This window comes from Saccopteryx leptura, chromosome 5 (assembly GCF_036850995.1).
Source record: "Saccopteryx leptura isolate mSacLep1 chromosome 5, mSacLep1_pri_phased_curated, whole genome shotgun sequence".
Taxonomy (NCBI): Eukaryota; Metazoa; Chordata; class Mammalia; order Chiroptera; family Emballonuridae; genus Saccopteryx; species Saccopteryx leptura.
This window is the reverse complement of record NC_089507.1, coordinates 178,858,765-178,883,621: the sequence shown is the minus strand read 5'-3', so window position 1 is coordinate 178,883,621 and position 24,857 is coordinate 178,858,765. Positions and strand designations below refer to the sequence as shown.

The following is a 24,857-nucleotide window of genomic DNA, read 5'->3' as shown; positions in this document are numbered from 1 at the left end:
CCTAGCACCACATGATCGGTGGCTCATAGATGCCATTGAGTTGATGGAATGTCAACTTCATTTCAAATTATATTTGCCTCAATATGGCTGCCAATGACAATCAGTGCTCCCAGTCTCTTTGGCCACAGCCAGTGCTGGGGGGTAAGAAACAGCTCCCTCTCTCAAGAACTATAAAGCCTTTCCTGCCATCTGATTGGGCCTGCTTAGGTCATGTGCCCAACCCTGAACCTATAGCAATCACTGGGGACAACTACACACTAATTGGCCAATCAATATCCACTCCTGAAGGAAAAGGTGGGGTTACCTTCCACATGGGATAGGGTGGATATTTGAATATAACAGGGGCCCCATTAGAAGGACTGGAGGGTGGACACTGTGTGGTCATCCAACAATGGAATCCAAATAAGATTTCATTAGTTAGAAAGGAAACATGGGATTGGATAAGGTGGAGAGGTGATTTATGGCCTGGTCATAGCAGATCAAAGAAGTGAAAGTAAGATTGCAGAGACTGTCCTGCAGGGAAGAGGAGAGTGAACAAGCTCATTTGGAAGTATTCACTTATTTATTTCTTTATTATGCATATATTTATTGAGCACCTACTATACACCAGGCTCTGTGCTGAGTGCCATATTCTCATGGACTTCTAATGGGAAAGACAGAGAGCAAACAAATACGATTTTCACATATAACATGTCAAGAAAAACAAAACGGGGTAGAGGAACAGAGACAAATGGGAAGGAGGAGAGTCCAAGGCCTCTTAGACTCTTGGTTGACATTGATCCAGGGGCTTGAAGGACACGGTGTAGTGAGCCAAGGTGATCTGGGGAGAGTGTGTTCCCAGCAGAGGGAACAGAAAGTGCAAAGGCTATGAAACAGGAGTCCATGGCATGTTTCGAGAACAAGGAGATTCACAAGGGGGAGAGTGGTAGGTGACAGTGTCAGAGAGGAGGGGGTGAGATCACGCGAGACCTCACAGCCATTACAAAGACTTTGTTCTTACTCTGAGTAAGATGTTGAACTCTTGGTGACAGAGGATGATATTGAAATAGAGGGTAGCCAGATCCTCAGCCTGTGGTTCTTCCCTGACTCTGAATTTAATCCTTTCTCCTCCTCTCCTCTCTTCCAGGCCATGTACATGTTCTACGCGCTGGCCATTGTGTGTGACGACTTCTTTGTCCCCTCCTTGGAAAAGATCTGTGAGGTATGTGCCTTGATTCCCAGCACGTCTGGGCACTGGTACTGCAGCAGCCTGCTCCACCGGGGTCCTGGGGAGCCTCTCTGCAACCCAGATAGGAACACAGGCAGCAGCAGGCTTCAGAGTGGTGGGCAATATTAGCACAAAAGCTTCAGCGATCTGCTTAGAATTTCAGGACACCCATCTGTAGTTGGGCTTTGACACACACAGCCAGCTCTACCTGTCCATTTGGTCATTGCTCATGGTGCTTTTGTGTTCTGTTTCCAATATTCTTTTCCTCTTTTAAATCCCGCTCTTCCTTCCTTCCTGTCATTTTGTCCATCTTCCTCTCCTCCAGTCCTTTCTGCTTTCATAACCTTCCTTTGGTGGTTCATGGAATCCTTGTCAGTGAGAAGTCTTCAGCCACACACATCTGTGACCCTTACTCTATGCCTGTGAACAGAAATGCTCCACGCAGGGGCCTCAGAGGTGAGAAGATGAAAGAATTGGCCACAGAGATGAGGAAACAGACTCTGTTCACAGTCTGCCCAGTGATGCCAGGCTAAACACCAAGCAGGATCCTTTTCATCAGAAATACTCAGCATATCTAGAACTCTAATTCTTGTGCCTCTTTAATCTTTTTGTCTGTTTTGAAATGGACATAGTTTCCAGCCCTGGCCAGTTGACTCAGCGGTAGAGCATTGGAAGGCCTGGGTTCAATTCTCAGTCAGGGCACACAGAAGTGACCATCTGCTTCTCCACTCCTCTTCTTCTCCTTTGTCTCTCTCCCTCTGTTTCTCTCTTTTTCTCTCTCTCTCTCTCCCTTAGCCATGGCTCAAATGGTTTGAGCAAGTTGGCCCCAGGTGCTGAGGATGGCACCATGGCTTTGCCTCAGGCGCTAAAATAGCTCAGTTTCTGAGCAATGGAGCAGTGGCCTCAGATGGGCAGAGCATCTCCCAGTCGGGGTGCATGCAAGAGTCAATCTCTCTGCCTCCCTGTCTCTCACTTAATAAAATATAAAAAATAAATGATAAAAAAAAAAAACAAGAAATACAGTTTCCCTTATCTGGAAGCTTTCTGTCTTACTCTGTTTTTAATTCAGAATCCCTTTTCGGAAGGGATCTCTCCCAGATTCACCTCTCATCTGGAACGCAAGTTTCTTTGTAGTTCTCAAATTATGTTGTCCCTCTCCGTTCCTCCTTTTCTGCCCCCAAGTGTCAGATTTACTAGATCTTGGGAATTAGGAGGGACCAGAAGTTCCATTTCTAGTAAGTTTCCAGGTGCTGCTGAGGCTATACATATATCTGAAACCATAGCTCGAGAACCACTACCTTAAGCAGTTTCTTCTATATCCTGGAAACCTGTGAGTTTTGTGTACTTAAAAAAATCAAAGGCCCTGGCCGGTTGGCTCAGCGGTAGAGCATCGGCCTGGCGTGCAGGAGTCCCGGGTTCGATTCCCGGCAGGACACACAGGAGAAGCGCCCATTTGCTTCTCCACCCCTCCCCCTTTCCTTCCTTTCTGTCTCTCCCCTCCCCTCCCGCAGCCGAGGCTCCATTGGAGCAAAGATGTCCCGGGCGCTGGGGATGGCTCTGTGGCCTCTGCTTCAGGCGCTAGAATGGCTCTGGATGCAACAGAGCGATGCCCCAGAGGGGCAGAACATCGCCCCCTGGTGGGTATGCCGGGTGGATCCCGGTTGGGCGCATGCGGGAGTCTGTCTGACTGCCTCCCTGTTTCCAGCTTCGGAAAAAATGAAAAAAAAAAAAAATCAAAGAATCATTCCACAGTAACCCTAGAGAGACCCTGGGGGTGGCTTCCACTGTGCAGTGGAAGTAGGAGGAGGTGTCTGAGGTGGACAGTGGGCAGCTGTGGAAGCCCTTTGTTCACGGAACATTAACATGAGAACAGGGTCGCCTCGCGTGGAAGAGGAAGACACTCTGACACCCTTGTAATTGGGGTCATTTGTGATCTCTGAAATACCATTATTTGGTGGTTTATTTTTCATGGGAAGCAAATTACTCTCTTTCTCTTTTCCACACAGCTTTAAAAAAAAATGGCGAAGACCCTGTTCTAGCAATTGAACAGAATGTGTTTATTCAAATGAGGAAACCCATAAAACCCACAAGCACACCCACAGGAAATAAGACAAAACACAGCGGTCCCTCCCATCCAAGGGGCTGTGGGGCACAGGGTGCAGAGCAGCACTTGAGGGGTACACACAGGGGCTGGGTGAGCGCAGGGACACTGGAGTGTGCCGAGACAGAAAAGGGGAGGAAGAGGGGATTCAGCCAGGGGCCAAGGAAGGGCTCACACAGGAGCTGGATTGGAGTTGCCCAGGGAGAGAGTCTCAGTGGCTTTGCATTTCCAGGAATGGTATTTGAACATAGAGGCATCTGAGCTGTAGGGCCAGCAGGGCACACAGGGCCTGAAGAGCATGAAGTGAGCCTGGAGAATGCTGGCCTAGGGTGGGAGATGTTGTTCGGTGCCCAGGCGGAGCTGGAAGGCCTTTGACAACTATGTTCTGGTAGATGGAAGGAATGCAGAGGCAGGAAGACACCTTCACGGGGATTCTCAGCAGCCAGTGAGACGTTGCCCTGGCCAGAGTGAATCGGGAGAGAAAGAGGACAGGACATCAGGAGATACGGAGGAATAGCCAACTGAGTGGGTGAAGGAGAGAGAGGAGCTGGACACGCTCTCCAGGTGTGGAGTCCACAGCTAATGCCCCATCAGGGAGCCCGAGCTAGAGGGGGCACGATGATGCAAGGCTCACAGCTCTGCCAAGTCTTGGCAAACCACCCTAGGAGAGAGACCTTCCCACAGACTCCCTGCTCCTGGTGAGACAGGATGCCGGGATGCCCTCAACCACACCTTCCAACTTGAGGTATGAGCATCACCATCTGAGGGCCCCTCAGAATCCCATGAGGTTTATCTGTTCAGTCGAGAGCGAGGAACCCCAGGATTCCAGATTCAAGTGCACCATTAGGGCTCCTGCAGCCTACGCCATGGCCATGCTGCCCCTCCATGGCGGAACAAGGAAGTGCAGCCGCTGGTGCCGCTGGGGAGTGTGTCATCCCAGACCAGCCTCTCTCAGCTGGGACGCCAGGAGGAACTCACTCCTTGCTGACAGCCCGCAGCTCACTTTCTGAGTCATTTCTGGAAGTAAACAAGCTGAACACACTAACCAGCCTCTTCTGTGTATTTGTCTTGTCTTCTTGCAAATCACCTTTGGATTAACAGCCAGGGTGGCCTGGAGAGTTTGCTGTGTAGAAAATCTTGGCAACTCACCCCTCACTTTCCCTATCCCAGGGTTTCAGTTGCTTTGAGGATAGGAGATGGGTTTCAGGAGGGTGACCTTCCCCCACCCCCAAAGCCTCCGTAGCCTCTTAGAACCAAGGCTTAAAAAGCTGGATACCATGAGCCTAATTTAGCCCGAGATTGACATGATATTGAAAAAATCAGGATATTTTGCATTTAAACATGTAGATTTTTGGCATCTCTTAAAAAAAATTTTTTTTGATACTTGGACAAAAGGACACTAGACTTTGGGTAATAAGCACACAGTATGTAGATGCTGTATTATAACTATAGGCACCTGAAACTTAATGTTATTATTAGCCAATGTCACCACAATTAGTTTAATTTAAAAACAAAGACATTTGGCAATTCAGAGGAAACTGGGTGGCACTGACTCTAAAAAGGAGGTGCATGTCCCCCGTGCCTCACGGTGGCCACGTCAGTTCTCCTTGTTATCTGCATGGCCCCTGTGGGCGTTGGGGTTGGGGACACCTAGATCTTGTCAAGAGCCTTTATTCCAGTGGGCATGCAGCCTCTTCCTGTTCCTACTCCCCGAGGAGGACAATGACAGGAGCCGTGGCCCAGCAGGAGGGGGGTGGCGGGCAGGAGTGGCCAAGCTCTGGGAGGAGGCAGAGAAAGGACCAAGCTTGAGACCTGGGAGTCACAGGGTCCCCAGGATGAATCCGTCTCACCTGTGCTTTGTCCTTGCTCCTCTGTAGAGCCTGCAGCTCAGTGAAGATGTGGCTGGGGCCACGTTCATGGCGGCGGGCAGTTCGGCCCCAGAGCTGTTCACATCCGTCATAGGTAGGTGATGACCTGGAGACATCTCAGCCCTGCCCTCTCTGAAGGACACGGGCTCTGTGGTTGTCATGCTTGATTATTTCATTAAGGTGATGCTTTGACTTTGCATGGCCGTGTCCCAGACCCAATACCAGTGCTCCTGTGGGGCAGTGTCCCCAGTGCAGGTTAGGAGGCTCCCTACAGTCCTCGGCTGTTCCCTGTAGATCCTCTGTGAACGTCCGAACACCTAAGAAAGTTCTCCGCAGCCACAATAGCCAGGCTGACGTCTGGTCTATCTTTCAGGTGTCTTCATCACCAAGGGCGACGTGGGGGTTGGGACCATCGTGGGCTCGGCGGTGTTCAACATCCTGTGCATCATTGGAGTCTGCGGGCTCTTCGCTGGGCAGGTAAGAGTGGCGGCAGAGGTGGTGTCTGGCAGGCGTGGCGCGCCGTGAGGCAGGGCCACTCTGGCAGGAGCACAGCCAGCTTGGGGCCAGTGGTCTCGAGCAGTGACGACAGGGGATCTCACACCCCAGAAGGCTGGCTCACATGGACTGGAAATTCTCGAGCACCATTATTTGGTCTCCATGGTGATGGACTAGAGTGCTCAGGCTCATGTACATAATTAACCAGCCTGAAGACATGGGCCATGAAGCTGAAGGTGTCACACTCATTTCTGATATTATTGATCTGAATTGGAAGACCTGAAACGGTTTTAGGTATGGTTTTGCTTCAATGGAAATAGAGTAAATGGGGGAGGAGGTGACAGGAAATGACAGTCTTTTTTCTGCTAAGAGCAGTTTGCATTCATCACAGTTGAGGACCCCGTCTTAGTCTTTTCCTGCGGCCATCAAGCATTTTAACATGTTCACTTTAGCTTACTTTTGGGGTCATGAGGGACTTTGCATGCCCGCATTTTATCTATGAAGACTTTTCCACGGCCAGGGGTAGTCATGGGGTCTTTGTCCTTTATGAACTCTGGTGTGTGTTTTAGAAAGTCTTGGGTAGACACCCAAAGTCACTGAAGTGCGAGGCTCTCCAGCATCCGTGGCCTCGCAGCGGCTAACGGGCTGGCAGCCATCCTGCCCGCCCTCGGGTCCCAGCTTCTTTGTGGGAATTCTATTTAGAAACAACACGGTCTTGGGCTTTTTGCCAGAACACCCCAGACTCTGAGTATCTTCTAGGAAAAGTGACTTCTAGAAGCCCATCCAGGCTGCTCCACTTGCAGTATTGAGGCTCCTGGGGTCTTAACCCGCTCCCTTGCTGTGGAGGATACAGGGTCTTGAGCAGAAGTGGCTGGTTGGTATGAAGGACTAAAGAAAGCTCCTGCGAATTCTCTCCCAAACCCTCTTCTTGGTCCCTCTGTCATTCAGCCAGCTGGCCACAGTGCCAGTGCTGCCGTGTCTCTAACGCGGGCCAGAGGGTGGCTAAGGCAGGATGTGCTCGCGCACCATTGCTGTTCTGCACTGCCTGCTTTTCACTGCCGCCATCTTTGTGCACATGTATTTGTTCAGGTAGCCTGGTGAGTTTGTTTCTTTGGGGTGACAGGCTGAGGGACACCCTGGCCTTATCAGGAGTCAGCTCCTAAGCCCACAGGTGGACAGTTACCTCTGAAAAGGAACAGCTGTGTCCAAACGCAGTTATTGAGTTCTGCCCAACTTGCTAGACTGAACATTTTCTTCCTTCATTCTTTTGGTCGATTATCTCCTCTGGTCTTAGATTTTGTGGACCCACAATGTGATGTTTTTAGCTCTCCTATAAATGTACTTAGTACAAAAAAGTCTCTGCCTTCAGTTCCGTGTGCGCTTCACAGGCTCTCGTCTGAGTGGGAGATGAACAACCACGTCCTGCAGAAGAGCCTGTTGTTCTTAGCACTCTTAATTAGTATTGACACCATTAGCAGTATGAATATTAGTGTTGTCATTAGTTCATTAGTCATTTGTACCTGAAAACTTGATGCAAAGGCAAGCCCAAATAATGTAAGGAAATGAAACAAATGACTGGGATATGTCTACTAAATGCCACACAACTAATTACATATGAAATGGCTTGAATGCTTTTGTGTTTCATAATTCATTAGCAATGTAATTCATCACTGGCATTGTACGAACACCTGCTTAAAAGGCAAATTGCTTCCTGAACTTTAGCAAGTGCTGGTATCAGTCACTTTACCCGCCAGAAGGTCTTTGCCAAGCTCATCTCACAGCCCCGCAATGACCATGGACAGAAGTAGCAACTACGGCAGTGTTAGAATTGCCCACATGATGATTCTGGGTGCCAAGCATTTCTTCTGTCTTTCCTTGTCCTGTGCCTGCTTGGGGAGTCTCAAAGCCACATAGCTCTCTTCTTCAGGATTTTATAAAATCCCCAAATTCTTTGCAGAGGAAGCAAAATGAATTGGACTGGCCTGGGTTTGAATGCTGACTGCCATTTGCTGGCTGTGGTGACTTGGAGAAGCTGTTTGCCTCTTTAAGCCTCAGTGTGTACAAGTGCACCTACCTCCTAGCATCGCCACAGGGGTGAAGCATACCATGTTCAGCAAACAGCACCTGGCCCACACAGTAAATGCTCAACAAAAGTGAGACCCTATTATCAGCTCTCCGAAGAGTTGTGATCTCTGGGTCTGTCACCTCCACATTCCACCCTGGGTCACTGCAATAATTTAACCAGCCAGCGGAGGCACTTATAACTAACTTGTGGAACAGCAGCTGGATGTCCCATGCAAGGGAAGGGGAGGGTCAGGTAGAAGGTCTTCTAAGAAAATCCAAACTCTACACAGAAGTTGTACCCTGCCCCACTAAAGGAAGGACTGTCTTCAACACGTGCAAGAGCTCCGCCGTGCTGCACATGGGCTTCTAGCCTTTGCCTTTTATGAAATCCACATTTCTTAATTATTTCTTTTTAATTCCCCAACAATTGATTCATTGGTGAGCTCTTATATGTTTATGAATTCCTTGCTTAAACAGAATTTCGTCAGCTGAAATGTTCAATTAACTGACTTGTACAGATTAGGGCAAAGTGAGTTTACAGTAGTGAGTATGAAAAACAGTTTATTCTTATATTATTTATTAATTATTATATTATTTTCCATACAAACAACTGTAAAGTTACTTTAACCCCAACCCTGTATTAATTTTAGGTCACAAATTCCGAAAACAATAGAAACATTATTAAATAATCTATTTCTCTTCTCTGGCAGAAGATATCAACTGTCCTACTTAAAAACATACGATTTTTGTAATGTGTTAATCTTTGTATTTTCCTAATATACACATGTAACTTATTTTCTACCCTAGAGGATAAAATCTCTTGATTCCATGAATAGGGAATATATTTTCTCATTTTCCCCTGTGTACATTTTGTACTATGTATATTTAATGCTCTTTGTAGGAAAGAAATGTCTAAATTTTTATTTAATCTGTAAAATAAAGGAAAATATTTAATACTCAAATTAAAACACAGTACACTGTCACAGGCCTAATAATATAGATATGCCACATTAGTCTAATCCATAGTTTGTCTAGTATAGTGTTCAATTTCTTAGAGAAATCAATGTTGAATGACATATATGCATATGATCTTTTAATTGTACTTTTGTTTTATTGGTAACATTATAATAACATTAAGACTAATCAAAATAAAGTAAGTTTGTCCAGTGCCCTTAATTCTAAATTATTAAAATGTACTTCGCCTTTTACATTTTAGTTACTTTATTTGCTAATCATTTAGTTGACCAGTAAAACCACTTAAATTAGCTACAGTCAGAAAATTAAGAGACTCTTTAGCAGCTAACTTTTTTAAAACCATGAAGCAATCTCAAACTTACAGAAATTTGCAAGTATAATGCAAAAACCTTTTTCTTGATGCTGGATCATTTCAGAATTCTTTTTGGATATGATATTCTATCACAAATTATTTAGTGTGTATTTCCTACGAACAAGGATACAAAAAAAGTAGTTATCAAACTCAGGAAGCTAACATTAATACTTGATTACAATCTAAGCCTCAGACCCCACTCAAGTTTTCCAGTTATCCCAAAAAAACAGTGTATAGATAAATGATATGTTTAGTTGTGTCTATCTCCAGAAAGAAAATCCAAACTAGGAGATGTTATTAGAAGAGCTATTTCAGAGAACTGGTCCTCACCTCTGTGTGCTGTCTCATCAGTAGGAGGAAGAGGAAAATCAGTGAGAAATGACGGTGCTTGGCACACTGAGCCACTCTCCTGAGAGATGGAGCCTGTGCACCAGCACGGCCCGGTAAAGGATGGTTATTGGCAATTGAACTGATTAATAAATCCAATCAGGGCCTCAGTTAGCATTGTTATGTGTGTTGCCCCCCACTTCATCTGACTGTGAGGATTACCAGCCCGTGCTGTGGGCTTCTCTCTAATGTGCTCCAGCATGAAGGGACTCATCTGAAATTAAAGTAATTAAGGCATAAGGTTTGAGTTCCTGTCTCAATTAGGGTTTTGATGAATCTGATATAATTAAATGTCTACTGTATTTGCAGTTTGCAAACATATCCAGTGCTTTGGTGTTCGCCTAAGGTGCTTTGGGAAGTTTTATGGGATAAGAAGAAAATTGTTCTTAGAAAGTGGCTTGTAGAGTGGTTCTTGGCATCCCTACAAAATATTTGTAGGGCTGAGGTCCAACAAGATTTTTTTTATTATTATTTAAAAACAAAAAGTAACAACAAACAGAGAATACTAATTTATTTCAATTTTGTAAAATAATGTATTTATAAATTTAATCCACCAAGCATGTTAAGCTTTAAAGTCATAACCACAAACAGAGAATAAACAGTTTAACTGCATCCCAGATTAAGACTTTTGTATTCTAGTTATTACAGGCCGGCAGATGGCTCCAGTTTGTAATAAAGAGCTTCAACATCAGCTCTCCTGGCATCCTCCAAATGTGCCTGATGTTCATTGGCGAGGTCCATCTAATCTTGCCTGGGTTTGCCCATCTGTTCATGCTGACCCCTTTACACAAACCAGAGCAGCACCCAGAGCTTGCACATCTGAATTGAAAGCTGCCTTCAATTGGGTTTCCCCAGAAGGACAATCTAAGCAACAATTCTAAGTTCAAGTAGTTTATCTAAAAGGTGATCCCAGGACATGCCAGTCAGGAAGTGGGGAAGTGAGACAGGGAACAGAAAGTAGCCAAGGAAATTGTGTCAGCAAGCAAACTATTCCTGTGGGCAGCTGAGATAAACTTCTGGGTAACTGGGAGGCCGTGTAGAACACGGGCCTTGAAGTTATTCCATTTGTGGGGAAGGGGGCTGGGTATCTATCCCCCAGCCTCCACCAAGCATTGAGGAGGATTGTTCCTGAGAAACATGAATTCCCTTATATTCCAGCTTGCTGGGCATGGGCAGCGTGAACTTTGGGACCCAGAGAAAACCCCCAAGCAAAGAGACAAAGGGCCTGGCAGTTGAAAGGGCCTGAAAGTGTAAAGGTGGGAAGATACGAATGGGGCCCATAAAGTAATTGCTGCAAACTCAAGACTAAGCCTTTAAACATAAGCCCCCTGCTGGGTCTCTCTCTCACTTCCTTGAATGAAACACAAGCATTATTACCAGGCTGACTATTAAGTATTCTCGAACAAGATATTTTGCATTAAGGGAATGTCCTCTAACGTTAAAAATAATGGCTACCCCTAGCGTGCGGAGGACCCGGGCTCGATTCCCGGCCAGGGCACACAGGAGAAGCGCCCATTTGCTTCTCCACCCCTCCGCTGCGCTTTCCTCTCTGTCTCTCTCTTCCCCTCCCGCAGCCAAGGCTCCATTGGAGCAAAGATGGCCTGGGCGCTGGGGATGGCTCTGTGGCCTCTGCCTCAGGCACTAGAGTGGCTCTGGTCGCAACATGGCGATGCCCAGGAGGGGCAGAGCATCGCCCCCTGGTGGGCAGAGCGTCGCCCCTGGTGGGCGTGCCGGGTGGATCCCGGTCGGGCGCATGCGGGAGTCTGTCTGACTGTCTCTCCCTGTTTCCAGCTTCAGAAAAATGGGAAAAAAAGAAAAAAAAAAGAAAAAATAATAATAATAATGGCTACCATTCTAGGCACTTTCTGCTTCCAATTAGGACACAGAAGACCTGGATTTTCGTGGGAGCACCCCCCCAAAAAAAAAATCTGGATAATATTAATCTGATAAGCAGAAAGAAATAATTCCATCTGTTTCATCTCCCACATGATACCTAAAATTAAATACTCCATAAGGGTTACATGGAATCCCCAATCAAATCCTGATAAAACCTGGGAGACTGGCCCTTCCTCAGGAAGCCAGGGTGGGGGGTTGGGCTGACCAGAGGTGAGCAGCCTATCCCATGCTCATGAACCCTTGAGGGAATCTGAATAATCACGTCACCTTGGCCAGCTGATGAGAGAAGACCTTGAAGATTCTAGTGGAAAGAAACAGTATTATTCTTCAACTCTCACTCTTCTCCTAGACATAACTTCCAGGATGCAATCATAAGCTATTCAACCTGTGAAGAGACAGGAATAAGACTTATAACCAAGGAGAGATGCCAATAGAAGCAAATCACCAGTGACCCAGAATTAGCAGAAAAGAGTTTAAAACATTTACGTCAAATAGGAAAGATGGGAAGACTAAATGAAGGGATGGGTAATTTCATCAGAGAAACGGGAAAAAAATAAGAAAAACCAAATAGAAAATTACATATTACAAAAATAACAGTTACCATTTCTGGACCTCCAATGTACAGGCACTATGCTAGATGATTTATAAATATCTGTAGAAATATATTCACTGAGTTTTAAGAGAGTATTACCATCATTTACAGATGGGAAAATGGGTGCCTTGGGAAAGGGGGGTACCTGGAAATGGGGGGCTGCCACGGGATGCCTAAGCCTGGATTTGAGCCTGTATCTATGACTATAAAATCCATTTTCTGTCCACATAAGGGACCTATGATTTTTAAATCTCTAGATATTATTGTTGCAGTATTATGAATATTCTAGCTTTTATATGTTCTGTAGAAGTGTGGGGTGTAGCCGCTTGGGCCATGCAAAGAATGGAAACACAAACACAATGGTGGTGACTCATGATGAATAACGGCAGTCCTCGGCCCAACCAGTGCTCAGCGAGAAGCTTCTCTCGTACTCAGATGACATCGCCCGCCCCTGGGCTTGAATTCTACCAGATAGATGAGAGAGTCAAGCTAATAAACTCTGTGAGAGAACCACAGACCACCCAGTTTACCCTGTCCACCTTGGTTCCTAACTCATTGTCACCGAGGCAAAACCCAACACATCACCTATGTTCCAATTCTGAAAAGCATCCAGCTTCCCAAGAGGCTGGGGACTGAGGACATACGAGGACAAAAGCCATAGGCTAATAATTGCCAAGACCTCTGCCCGCTAGAGAGAGAAAGGAATGTGCAAGGAAGAGAACAAGTGACCTTGGAGAAAATCGAGGGGGGAGCTGCAGGTGCAGGCCTCGTCTCTTACCCCTCGCTTGATCTGGAGAGGAGTAAGAGAGGAGAGTTTGTGGTGCGAGAGTAGATCAAGGCCAGGGTCAGATCCAGCTGGAGCAGTCACTGGATTCTCCCACATTTCAGTAAAATAGAGCTTCTCCCAGCATCATCTGTAGGCCATCTGCCTCAGGAACACCTGCTTAGAAGGCCTGTCTCCAGCCCCAGTTCAAACCAATTGAATCAGAAGAGCAGCCATACCTGCTTCAGCCCTACCTGCAGGTTCAGCTTGGCTCAGATTCCTGGACCACACTTGGCCTTGGGCAGGAAGCAGCCCTTCCTGCAGTTGGCCCAAGCAACATAAACAGTCCCCTCGTGAGGCTCCAGTCCTACGACTGGCTATCTGCCTGAGGCTGCTCCCTCACTGTTCCCTGGTCATTTTTTCCCCTGCCCATCCCCCCTGTACAATGTAGTGATTCAACATTTATATACTTTATGATGTGATCACCACAGTAAGTCTAGTAACCAGCGCTCACCATAAAAAGTTATTAGGATATTGTTGACTATTTTCCCTATGTTATACATTACATCCTCATGACTTATTTTATAAGTGGAAAATTGTACCTCTTATTCCCTTTCTCTTATTTCCTCCACCTCCCTCCATAACCCTCTGCTCTGGAATCTGGAATCCATCAGTTTGTTCTTTGTATCTACGAGTCTGTTTTTCTGCAATAGATTAATGATTAAGGAAGATGTGTATAGATATATACACATCTGTATAGATATATCTAAACAGGGGGCCCACAGGTTACAACACAGTTCTGTTCCTATGACAGTGATGCAACCTGAATTTTAGTGTAGGTTGAAACACACCCTAGCCTAAGTCACTTACCTATGCTAACACAGTTGTAAAATCATAATCTAAAACATAAAAACACAACTAAGCCACAGAAAAAGGAAAAAGACATAAATATACTGTATTGTACACTGTACTGTAGTAAAGAAAAAAATGACAAAAATGGGTAATGGCTATAAAAAAATCCTTACCGTTATTCCTGTGGTTGGCTGGCACACTGGAAGGGGCATTGCAAGGTGGGAGAGAGTGACCTATTGGGAGGAGGAAGCTGGAGAGGCCGAAGAACCTGCAGAAGGTGCTGGAGACACTGAGTCAGGTGAATCAGGATTGCCTAAGGAACATGCAGGAGACGCTGGAGAGGATCCTACCTGTACTACGGGTGCTTCATCTTGAGAAGCAGCGGATGTAGAGGGTACAGGATCTGTTGCAGGGCTCTCTGCTCTCTTAAAGAATTGCTCCAGGCTAGTCTGGAAGGTTGATGACTTCTTCTCTTCCAAAATCTGCCTATAGCATTGCAAGACATCCATAACAGCTCTGTAGACCTTACTGAATCTGTCATCGCTGGGGTCCTCAGCCTGAAATTTTGCCAACCCATCCTCTACCATAGAAAAACCTTCTGCCAAACCCTTGGTAGTAAATCTCCCAGGTTCTAGGTTTCTATCTCTTCCTCTTTAATGAGTTGCTTCTCCAGCTGAATTAGGTCCTCAGCACACAACTCCTCTCCATGTGATGTCAGTAGCTCTGTGACATCCATTGTGGTGGCTTTTCTCTTCTTCAAAGCACTACCATCTGAAAACTCTGACTTTAAGGAGCCATGGTAAGGGCCAAAAAGCCACAAAACAAAACAACACAAACAGAACACTTGTGCTTTTAACAGTCCAAAAATGGTATACTTGGGGATGCCAACAACTTCACTCACACACTGCGTTACTACGTATTTTGCCCGCAAAGCCCGTAAGTACAATGCTAACAACATAAGCCAAAACATTCATGTCTCAATTTTTTTAAGTTCTTATGGAAGTGAGCGTCATAAACTCAAAACATCGTATGTCGAGACTGTCGTAACCCGAGGACCCTTATATAAATAGATATAGATATAGATATATAACACTGGGGAACATTTCTATATATTTCTGCATCACTGATTCCAAATCTGAAATCTGTTTTTTGGTACATGCTGTAGTTTTTATGCAATTTTAATTTCTTTTTGTTACAGTTAATGGCATGCATTGGTTTTTAAATTGCAGTTAAAAGGGCAATGACTCTTGGATTGAACATAACCACAAGGCAATTAATGTTTTACAAACATCACTTTTACATAATTGTAGTTGTTTTTAAATGTAAAAAATTATTATCTGATAAAAAACACCCTCTTATTTTGTTTTAAGATTAAATCATTGCTTCTTCGAGTAGGCGTAAATGTAAGAATAGTCCTGACACCTTCGGTTATATATGTGGCTGTTACACACTTCAACGTCAAAGGCGCAATATTTCATCATTTGTGACATGTGCATATATTGCCTATTTTCAAGTTCCCCTTGGCGATCAAGACAAGAATTGGGCTCCTCATATTGTGCGTCATAATTGTGAGGAAATGCTTTGTGACTGGACAAAAGGAAAACGCAAAGGAATGCCTTTTGGTATTCCCATGGTTTGGTGTGAATGTTAAGGACCACAGCAGTGACTGTTATTTCTGTCTGATCCATACAAAGGGTATTGGCAAGAAAAAATGGCATATGATCGCATATCCTAATATTCCTTCAGCAATATGACCTATCCCACACTCTGAGACACTCCCGGTTTCAGTTTTCAGTGGTTTTATTTCTTCTAAGGATGAAGAAAGTGAACATGGTGATCAAGTGTATTTTGATAAGATGCATGAGGAAATGGTTGTAAATCTGAAGGGTCTTCTTCTGATGCTAAGCAGCCATTAACCGCTCAGCAGTTTAGCCAACCTGAATGGAATGACTTAGTAAGAATGACATAAAAATTGTCCTCGACTTTCTGAAGTATGAGGAGCATAACTTGATAATTTGTGTGAATCTTAAAATGGTAAGTTTCCTGCTATGACAACAGAGAGGTTTCACGAAGAATCCTTGCTTTCTGTGTTTGTGGGACAGCCGAGCTTGGGAGAAACACTGGACCCAGAAGGAGTGGTTGAAACGTGAAGCTCTGGAAGTAGGGATGCAAAATATTGTGAATGAACCTGTAGTTAATCGAGACAGGATCATTTTTCCCCCACTTCACATCAAACTTGGCTTAATGAAGCAGTTTGTTCAGGCTTTGAATAGAGAAAGTGAATGCTTTCAACATATTATTTCCTGCCTTGTCTTTCAAGAAGATAAAAGCAGGTGTATTCGATGGACCTCAAATTCGAACCCTCATACATGACGAAGAATTTTCTAGGAAGATGAATAAGGAGGAGAAAGCAGCATGGCAGTATTTTGTGGCAGTTACAAAGAACTTCCTTGGCAACAAAAAAGCAGAAAACTATGAACCTCTGGTCCAAAGGGTGCTGTTGGCTTTCTGCGACATTGGATGTATAACATGAGCATTAAGATTCACTTCCTGAACAGTCACTTTGATAAGTTTCCCGAAAATCTTGGAGCTGTTAGCGATGAGCAGACTACTGCTGGAGCATCAAACGAGATTGACCTCAACAAGTATACAAATACAAGAGCTACAAACGCAAATTTTTGCCTGAATAGAATTTAAATAAGTTTTATGCAAATTTTATGATTAAAATAAGTGTTTTAATATGTTCTATTTCAAAATTGTAGACAAATTCTGATGCAATCATATCTTTTAGTATATTAGTGTATTTACTGCATTATATAAATTATTATATTTTCACAAAGATGATGCCCAAGAAGACATTCTATTTCATTATGTTAAACTAAATGTTGAAAATTTTACAATAAGATGAAAACCTAAAATCTTGAATTGCAAAAAAACCTGTAGCTTACAGAGAAAAACTAATGTCACATTTGAGATCAGCACACTCGAATTAATAAGAACAAGTGTTTTTGTGGATGCAACAAAAATTTTGTTCCCCAGTGTAACCAATAGAATATTACTCAACCATAAAAAAGAATGAAACTGACATTTGTGACAGCATGGGCAGGCCTAGAGGACAATAGGACTATGCTAAGTGAAATAAGCCAGGCAGAGAAAGATAAATACTGTAAGATTTCACCTATCTGTGCCAACAGTTTTGAATACAAATGGTTCAACCACTTTGGTTGAACCATTTGTATTCCTACCAACATGCATGATTCCAACTGCTCTGCATCATCAACATCATTTGGTGTTACCAGTTTGTTTTGCTTTGCTTTAGTTTTAGACATTCTAGTCAGTATGGTAGCACCTCATTGTGGTTTTAATTTTTATTTCCCTGATGAGACCTGGTGTGGAGCATCTTTCCAAGTGCGCACTTGCTGCCCATTTATCATCTGCTTCCTTTTCTTTTAAGTGAGAGGTAGAGAGATAGAGAGACAAACTCCCACATGCGCCCTGACCAGGATCCACACAGCAACCCTGTCTAGGTCCAAGGCTCTGCACATCTGGGGCCATGCTCACAACCAATCTAGTTTTAGCTCATGAGGCGGAGGCTCCACAGAGTCATCATCAGCACCCAGGGCCAATGTGCTCAAACCAATTGAGTCACGGGGCGAGAAGGAGGGAGAGAAAGAAAGAGGGAGGGGAAGAGAAGCCAATTCTCATGTGTACCCTGACCAGGGATCATACCCAGGCCTTCCACACACCTGGTTGGCTCTCTATCCACTGAGGTAACTGGCCAGGGACATCATCTCTCTTCTTTGGTGGAAATTCCATTCATATCTCTGCCTAGTTTTTAATTGGGGATTTTGTCCTCCTGAGACATTCTGTCCAATTTATTCTATTTCCAAATCAATAAAGACTAGGGCTGCCAGGAGTTCTTTAAAGTGATCATGACAATGTTTTATTAGTTTTGGGGGTTTGCAAGAGAGGTTCTCAGAGACAGTACTTTTCAATTGTGTGGGAGAAAATGAAGAGGTGACTTCCCTGTGTCCCAGGGGCCTAGGTATGGCAGTCACTGACATCTGAGCCGCTTCATAGCAATGGGAGGAGGAAGCCAGTATCTCTAGCAGCTGCGCTGAACATTCCTTCCGTATAATTAAGTCTCACGTTGCTCCTTGAAAGTGAGCCAAGGGCACGGGATTCAGGTCACGTCTCCGTCTTCAGAAAGGCTGTGCTCAGCGTTGGTGAAGACTTATGGGGAGCCTGGCACCTTACAGCCATTGCAGCTGAGTAGTGCTCCACAGAGTGTCCATCTTTTGGGCACAAATGTCCTTTCTTTCCATGGTCATGCCCAGGTGGACACGGCATTCGCCATGCTGCCGTCTGTTGCAGCCAGATGCCTCCTCCCACAGGTCGATGAGCCAGGGGCGGAAAGGTGATGCAAGGAAGGACAGAAGCCTATCCCCAGGGACTGTACCAGTGCCATTCTCACAGTATTCCATACATTCACTCCTTTGGTCCTCACAGTCACCCTCTGAGAAGGACACTGTTTTTCAAAAGAAGAAGCGGAGGCTCTGAGAGGCTAAGTAACATGTCAGTCACAGAACCAGCAAGTTGGGAGGCTTTAGGCTGCAGGGGTAGTCTGGCCAGAGCACAGAAATTATAACTTCTCTCTCACGCCCAGCTCAATGGGTGAATTTAAACCACAGGTCTTATACATTAAGCTCCCTCCGTATTGCGGCTGCCCCCACCCCCATTTCTTCACAGCCCCTGCCTTCCCATCACCACAAAAGCCACCTCACTGAGTAAGCAGAGAAAGGGGAAGAGTGGGCCACCAAGTGCCTCCTCCATCGCCAGCTGGAATGTGTGTGGCATCTGCTGAGCTGGCGTTCTTCTGGCAGACTCTGGAATCTGAGTCCCACGTGTCCAACGCTGAGTCCCATGAAAGCTGCCAGGTGGACCCCCCCCCCCGACACAGACACCCACTTCAGCACACTTGTCCTTCATTCCCAGGCAGAGCCTGCGTACAAAACTAGGGGAGTCAAGAATCCAGTCATGGCTTTCTAACTCTACCCAGGCAAAAAGTCACTAGAAAGGTTCCCACGATAAAAGAGAACATGGAATATCAACAAGATATAGAAGAACCTGACCAGGCAGTGGCGCGGTGGATAGAGCGTTGGACTGGGATGTGGAGGACCCAGGCTCGAAACCCCAAGGTCTCTGGTTTGAGTGCAGGCTCATCCTGCTTGAGCGCAGAATTACCAGCTTGAGCGCAGACTTACCAGCTTGAGCGCAGGATCGCTGGTTTGAGCTCAAAGGTCATTGGCTTGAAGCCCAAGGTCACTGGCTTGAAGCCCAAAGACACTGGTTTGAGCCCAAGGTTGCTGACTTGAGCCCAAGGCTCCTGGCTTGAGCCCAAGGTTGCTGGCTTGAGCAAGGGTTCATTCGCTCTTCTGGAGCCCTCTGGTCAAGGCAGATATGAGAAAGCAATCAATGAACAATCAACGAAAAACTAAGGTGCCATCATGAAGAATGGATGCCTCTCATCTTTCTCCCTTCCTGTCTGTCTGTCCCTGTCTTCTGTCCCTCTCTCTGACTCTCTCTGTCTAATCCAAAAAAAAAAAAGACATGGAAGAGTATGTGCATCAGGACAAAGAAGGCTGCTGCTGTTTGCTCCCGCAGCCAGCGGCCACCAGAGCCCCCCTTTGTCTTCCCTGCTACCACCCTCATACACAAGGCACTTCATGGACAAGGGTAGAACAGACAGATAGATTTCATGCTTTGGTCCAAGCAGCTGTGGTCAGTGTCCATGGCCTGAGCCATAGCCAGCACCAAGGCCCAAAGCTATCTAACACTTAAACTCACAAGCCTGTCTTTGCACAATAATGTTAAGTACAGGTAGTTTCTTTATATTGTCATCTGGGAATTTAAAGCCAAGGTAATAATCCATTGATTGTGTTCTGGGGTAAATGTTTATTATATTTCTTTTTTAGGAAGTAAGTTCATTCAATGAGTCAATAAATGTTTACTGAGTGCTTACTATGTACCAGGCACTGTTACGGGTGCTAGAGAGACACGCATGAAAAATTATAGTTGTAGCAGGCTATGGGATATTTAGTATCCAACAAAGATGATAGCTGGTAGTTGGATGGACAGGTGGATGGATGGATGGATGGATGGATGGATGGATGGATGGATGGATGGACGGACGGATGGAAAGAAAGGTAGAGTTTGAGGTAGTGAAATAGTGGGATAGGCTGAAGGTAGTCAAGACTATGAAGAAAAACAAAATGAAGATCACAAGAGTAGGAGGGAAAAGTGATATTTTTAAAGAGTTTCCAGTGAAGGCAGCTCAGCAAGCGTTGATAGTTTAATGGAGGGAGAAAATACTACTAAGTTCCACTCCATTAAAAAAATGGCACCAACTAAAATGAAGACTCTACTTCCAGGCACTGTCTTGAACATCTGAGTCTTTCTCTGAGCAGAGGGAACATGCCATCAAAGCCATAGACAGCCATTGCCCCCAGGACACTGTAACAGGCTAGTCTGCTAACCCCTCATGCTAGAGTTAGAAAATAGCAATGCCAAGGGCAGTGGGAAGAAGTATGTGCAGTGTCCACTCCCATTCTATAACAGCACAATGCACGAGGAACTATAGAAGTGAAGGGGATCTCTCTGCTGCTGGAGACAATGTGCTGTTAGGCTGTGGGCTGCCTGAGACCCCAGTGCATCTCTGCCTGTTCCCACTTACCCACCCACAGCACATTGGATAATGTTGACAGTGACCCATTGCCTGACACAGACATGCTCAGGAACAATTTGATGGGTGCTGGAGGAGTTAGATGGACGCACAGATGAGTGTCACAACTTGCCACCAAGTACCTGAAAGACAAGGTGAATTGAAACAGCCGAAATGCTTTGAACATAACCTGAGACACAGTCATGAAGCAGAATTGTCGGCGTTTGTGGATTTTCGTTCACTGCCTGTTATGTGCAGGCACAGGGCAGACAAAGGTGAACAGAGGGAAGGTTCCTTCTATAGCTCCTCTGATGGGGGAACACGGGCAAAGAGCATGGAAACCAATACATGGTCAAATAACAATACAAAAAAGTCCTTGAAGGAAGCACATGGGGAAATAGGACGAGAGATAGCAGTGGGGAAGATGGAGGAGCGGCTTTGGCCAGGGTGGTCAGGGGGTATCTCCAAGGAACCCCAAGTCATGACAACAACTTCACATGAAGATCAGGACAAGAAAGTGCCAGGTGGAAAAAGTAGTGAAGTTCAGACAGGAGAAAGCGTGGCATGTCTGAAGACCAGGAAAACCTGCCAGTTCAGATGGAGCCTAGAGAAAGGAGCATGTGGTCGAGAGAGCAGGTCACGGTGGGGAGCTGGGGACAAGGGGAAGCCATCGGAGAGTTCCAAGCTGTCAAGTCACATCTGATTTTTTACTTTGGCAAATTCACTTGAGGCATGAGGTGAGTTCTGGGCAGTGACAATAACAGATGGGTATTGGATTTGGAATGTTTTTGGAGGTGACACCAAGAGAGTTTGTTGATATTGGAAACAGGGTTATAGAATGAGATAAACCATGGAAGACTGGAATTTCTGTCCTGAGCAATGCAAATGGGTCCTGACTCTACAAATGAGTACAGATTGGTCCAGAGAAACCAGGGGAGTTTGTTTTGAGAGAATAGCCAGCCTATGATCCAACAGAGACCCACGTCTACCATGGTGTCAGATCCGGAACGTCGGTAGGGTCACTGAAATACATTGTGAGATTTTATTTTTTTCAGTTGAAAATTCAGTCAGCCACCTGTTGCTCACTGGCCATGTTGCTGGGCAGCGTTTGTCATTTACAGCCCTCCCCAACATCGCTGAGCAGTTCAACTCCCTTACAGCAGCTGCTCCTGTGGGCATTGCTATGGTGAAAGCCCTGATTCGCCACTTCTGGGACGTCAGAGACAGGGCGGCCTCAGTCCTGGACAGCACCGCCCATCCCATAGCAACTGTAGTCTTGGTGGATTCGCATGTGGCACCTAGCTGCACCACGCACCACTGGTAGCTATGACGCTGCATGTGGTGAAGCCCAAAAAGGACAGTTAAAATCCACAGCATTTACAATGATCTGACCCGTCATGCTTCCTGTCATCTCCCCCCCCCCCGACCCCCTCTCCCATGCCTACCCCAGATCCATCGAAGCTGGGGCATCTTACCCGGTCACGCTAGGCTGCAGTCCCATGGGCCTGTCTTTACTTCAGGTTCTCTGGGATCCTGACCAACACGTCTCCACTTACTGTTTCATCAGGCAACAGGGACCCAATCTGCAGTTACAGAATGAAGAGTACAGGGGAGGCAACCGAGGAAGTTTTTTTTTTGTTATTTCTTTTACTATAACAAAACACTTTTCTGACTCGTTCTTTTTTATCCCAGCAATCATCTCCTTTTATTATGTGAAATAAGGCATGTATGCCCTCCTGATCCAGCTGTTCTTTCTGGCAGGGGAAATTTCACTCTGCATTTCAATGGAAACCTTAAGGCCGGACCACAGCCTGAATCTCCAAGTTAGAAAGAGGCACCATCAATCTTTCCAGATAGTGTGCAGTGTTTGCGCAACAGGAGAGCTCATGCAGCGAATGTCTGGCTTTTACGGGCAAAGTAAGATGAAGCAGAGGTTGGCCTGGGACCCTCCTCCCCTGACTCAACCAGGCGCTTTCCGTCCCGTCCCTGGAGCACGTACACGAGCTGCCATATCCCCGGAGACGAGAAAGAAAATAGCCTCACTTTGCTTTATTTGTTTGTTTGTTTTTTTTCTCCAAGATCAAACTGTGGCTGCAACTGGGGCATGGAAAATTAGTATTGGGGTGCTTGATGCGGTTGCCAGAAGCTGGGAAACTCAGGGCTAGGTGTAGCTGTCAGACATTAGACCCCGGCCTTCCTCGCTTTAAGATCTTGGTCAGCCCTGGCCGGTTGGCTCAGCGGTAGAGCGTTGGCCTGGTGTGCGGGGGACCTGGATTCGATTCCCGGCCAGGGCACACAGGAGAAGCGCCCATTTGCTTCTCCACCCCCCCCCTTCCTTTCTGTCTCTCTCTTCCCCTCCCGCAGCCAAGGCTCCATTGGAGCAAAGATGGCCCGGGCGCTGGGGATGGCTCCTTGGCCTCTGCCCCAGGCGCTAGAGTGGCTCTGGTCGCGGCAGAGCCACGCCCCGGAGGGGCAGAGCATCTCCCCCTGGTGGGCAGAGCATCGCCCCTGGTGGGCGTGCCGGGTGGATCCCGGTCGGGCGCATGCAGGAGTCTGTCTAACTGTCTCTCCCCGTTTCCAGCTTTAGAAAAATACAAAAAAAAAAAAAAAAAAAAAAAAAGATCTTGGTCATTAAGCAGTAAACTTTATTTTTTCCACGCTCTTGCTCTTTGATCACAAGCGACTTCTAAATACATGGGCCCCAGGCTTCCCCCAGCCTCTTTGGGTTTTTTTTTTTAACCTTTTTGGTTTTTTAACAATATGTAACATTTTCCCACTCCCATGACAGTCTATTTTTATTTTACATTAAAGACGGTTTTAGTATTAATAGCTGGTCTTTATTGGGGTCTCAGCTGAGTTATTACCAAATCCTTTGTAGTAATTCATTTAAACTTTATATCAACCTGACAATGTAGCTACTGTTTCTGCCATTTTACAGATGAGGAAATAGAGCCCCGAAAGGGCGATGGGGAGACCTGCCCAGACACATCAGGGAACGCAGAGCTGGGGTTGGGAGCAAAACAGTCTTGTTCTGCAATCTGTGTCCTTAATCTCTGTGGGACAGAAGCCAGCAGAGTGAAACAGTGCAGAGGGCCCTTCCAGCGTAGAAGGTTGTAGAGGAACAACTCCCAGCAAAGGAGGAGGCTACACTAGATTGTCAGACAGCCTTTCTGTCTGGTCTAGAAGTCTGTACATGTGGGGTATCCTTGAATCTCTTGTTTTAGAACCTTTCCTAGAAGGTGCTGAGGCTGGTGACTGAGAAGGTTGTCTCTGAGTGAAAAACAAGATGATGTGTTCTTTTAGAACCTGAGACTGGGCCTGGCCACTTGGCTCAGCGGTAAAGCATTGGCCCAGTATGTAGATGTCCTGGGTTCAATTCTGAGTCAGAACACATAGGAGAAGCACCCATCTGCTTCTCCACCCTCTCACTTCTCTCTATCTCTATCTCTCTCTCTCTCTCTCTCTCTCTCTCTCTCTCTCTCTCTCTCTTCTGCAACCATGGCTCGATTGGAACAAGTTGGCCTCAGGCACTGAGGATGGCTCCATGGCCTCCACCTAAGGCACTAAGAAGAGCACTGTTGCTCAGCAACAATGCCCCAGTTAGGCAGAGCATTGCCCCCTAGTGGGCTTTCTGGGTGGATCCCAGTCAGGACGCATACGGGAGTCTGTCTCTACCTCCCCTCCTCTCACTGAATTAAAAAAAAAAAGAAAGAAAAGAAAGAAAGAAAAAAGGAAAAGAAACTGAAACTGTTCTAAGCTACATGGACACGTGCCCCAACTACAGCTGGTACTGAAGTGGTCTGGGACTGATGGAGCCCAAGGCCCTTTCTATACAACACTCCATGGTGCTGACCTTCTACAGCACAAAGCAGCAATGGCTCTCTTTTCCATGCAGGTGGGGCTGCCCTCGAGCGCCAGACTGGTTTTTCCAGCTCATTCTGCCTTTGGCCTCTATCCTATCTGTTAGGGGAGTCCAATTTGTTTCAGGGTCGAGGAGGAGAGGTTGAGAGGACAGCCAGGTGGGCTCTCCTATGACCCAGGGAGACAAACTGCAGAGTGTCCCCAGTGAAGCAGGCAGTCACTTTTTTGGAAATGTATTTGTTCCAGAGCCCTCAGATGGCTTGCTTCGCTCATACTGGCAGGAAAAACCCTGGGCTGGGTGAGGGCCAGCGCCTTCCTGCAAGGAAGCCTCCATGCTCTTCACACACAGTGTGACCCAAGTGATGAGTTCATCACCAGCTTCCTCTCGCCCCCAGTTCCAACCCCCAGATCCTGCCCGCTCCACCTGGAAAGACCCTACTTGTGCTTTAGAAAGAAAGCGATCCTTATGAAGAATCAAGTCTCTGGCCCTGATTTGGCCAGGGGTTGGGGCTGACTTTCTCAAGTCCCCGTCCTGGGCTTACATTCTGTGAGGTTTCGGTCTGAGCATTCCTGGCCATACCACCCACAGCATCTTCCCACTGAATATCCCCACCTGAGGGACGACAGTGCCCGCTGACGATTTACCTCTCCAACTTTGCAGTCCTAATTTCTCTCCTTGCACGGAGAGTGGAGAGCATGTTGGTTTGGGGGGGGAGGGGGTCA

The 24,857-nt window shown here is 46.2% G+C and overlaps 1 protein-coding gene across 2 annotated transcripts in view; it reads left to right on the top strand.

Annotated features, from left to right (window-relative positions):
* SLC24A3 (solute carrier family 24 member 3) overlaps positions 1-24,857 on the top strand; it is a 641,322-nt gene that overhangs the window by 490,827 nt on the left and 125,638 nt on the right. For both annotated transcript variants that reach the window (XM_066387038.1, XM_066387037.1), the window contains 3 exons: positions 1,127-1,201; positions 5,186-5,270; positions 5,550-5,653. In XM_066387038.1, the coding sequence (XP_066243135.1) occupies positions 1,127-1,201; positions 5,186-5,270; positions 5,550-5,653 (264 nt within the window). The remainder of the gene's footprint in view (positions 1-1,126; positions 1,202-5,185; positions 5,271-5,549; positions 5,654-24,857) is intronic.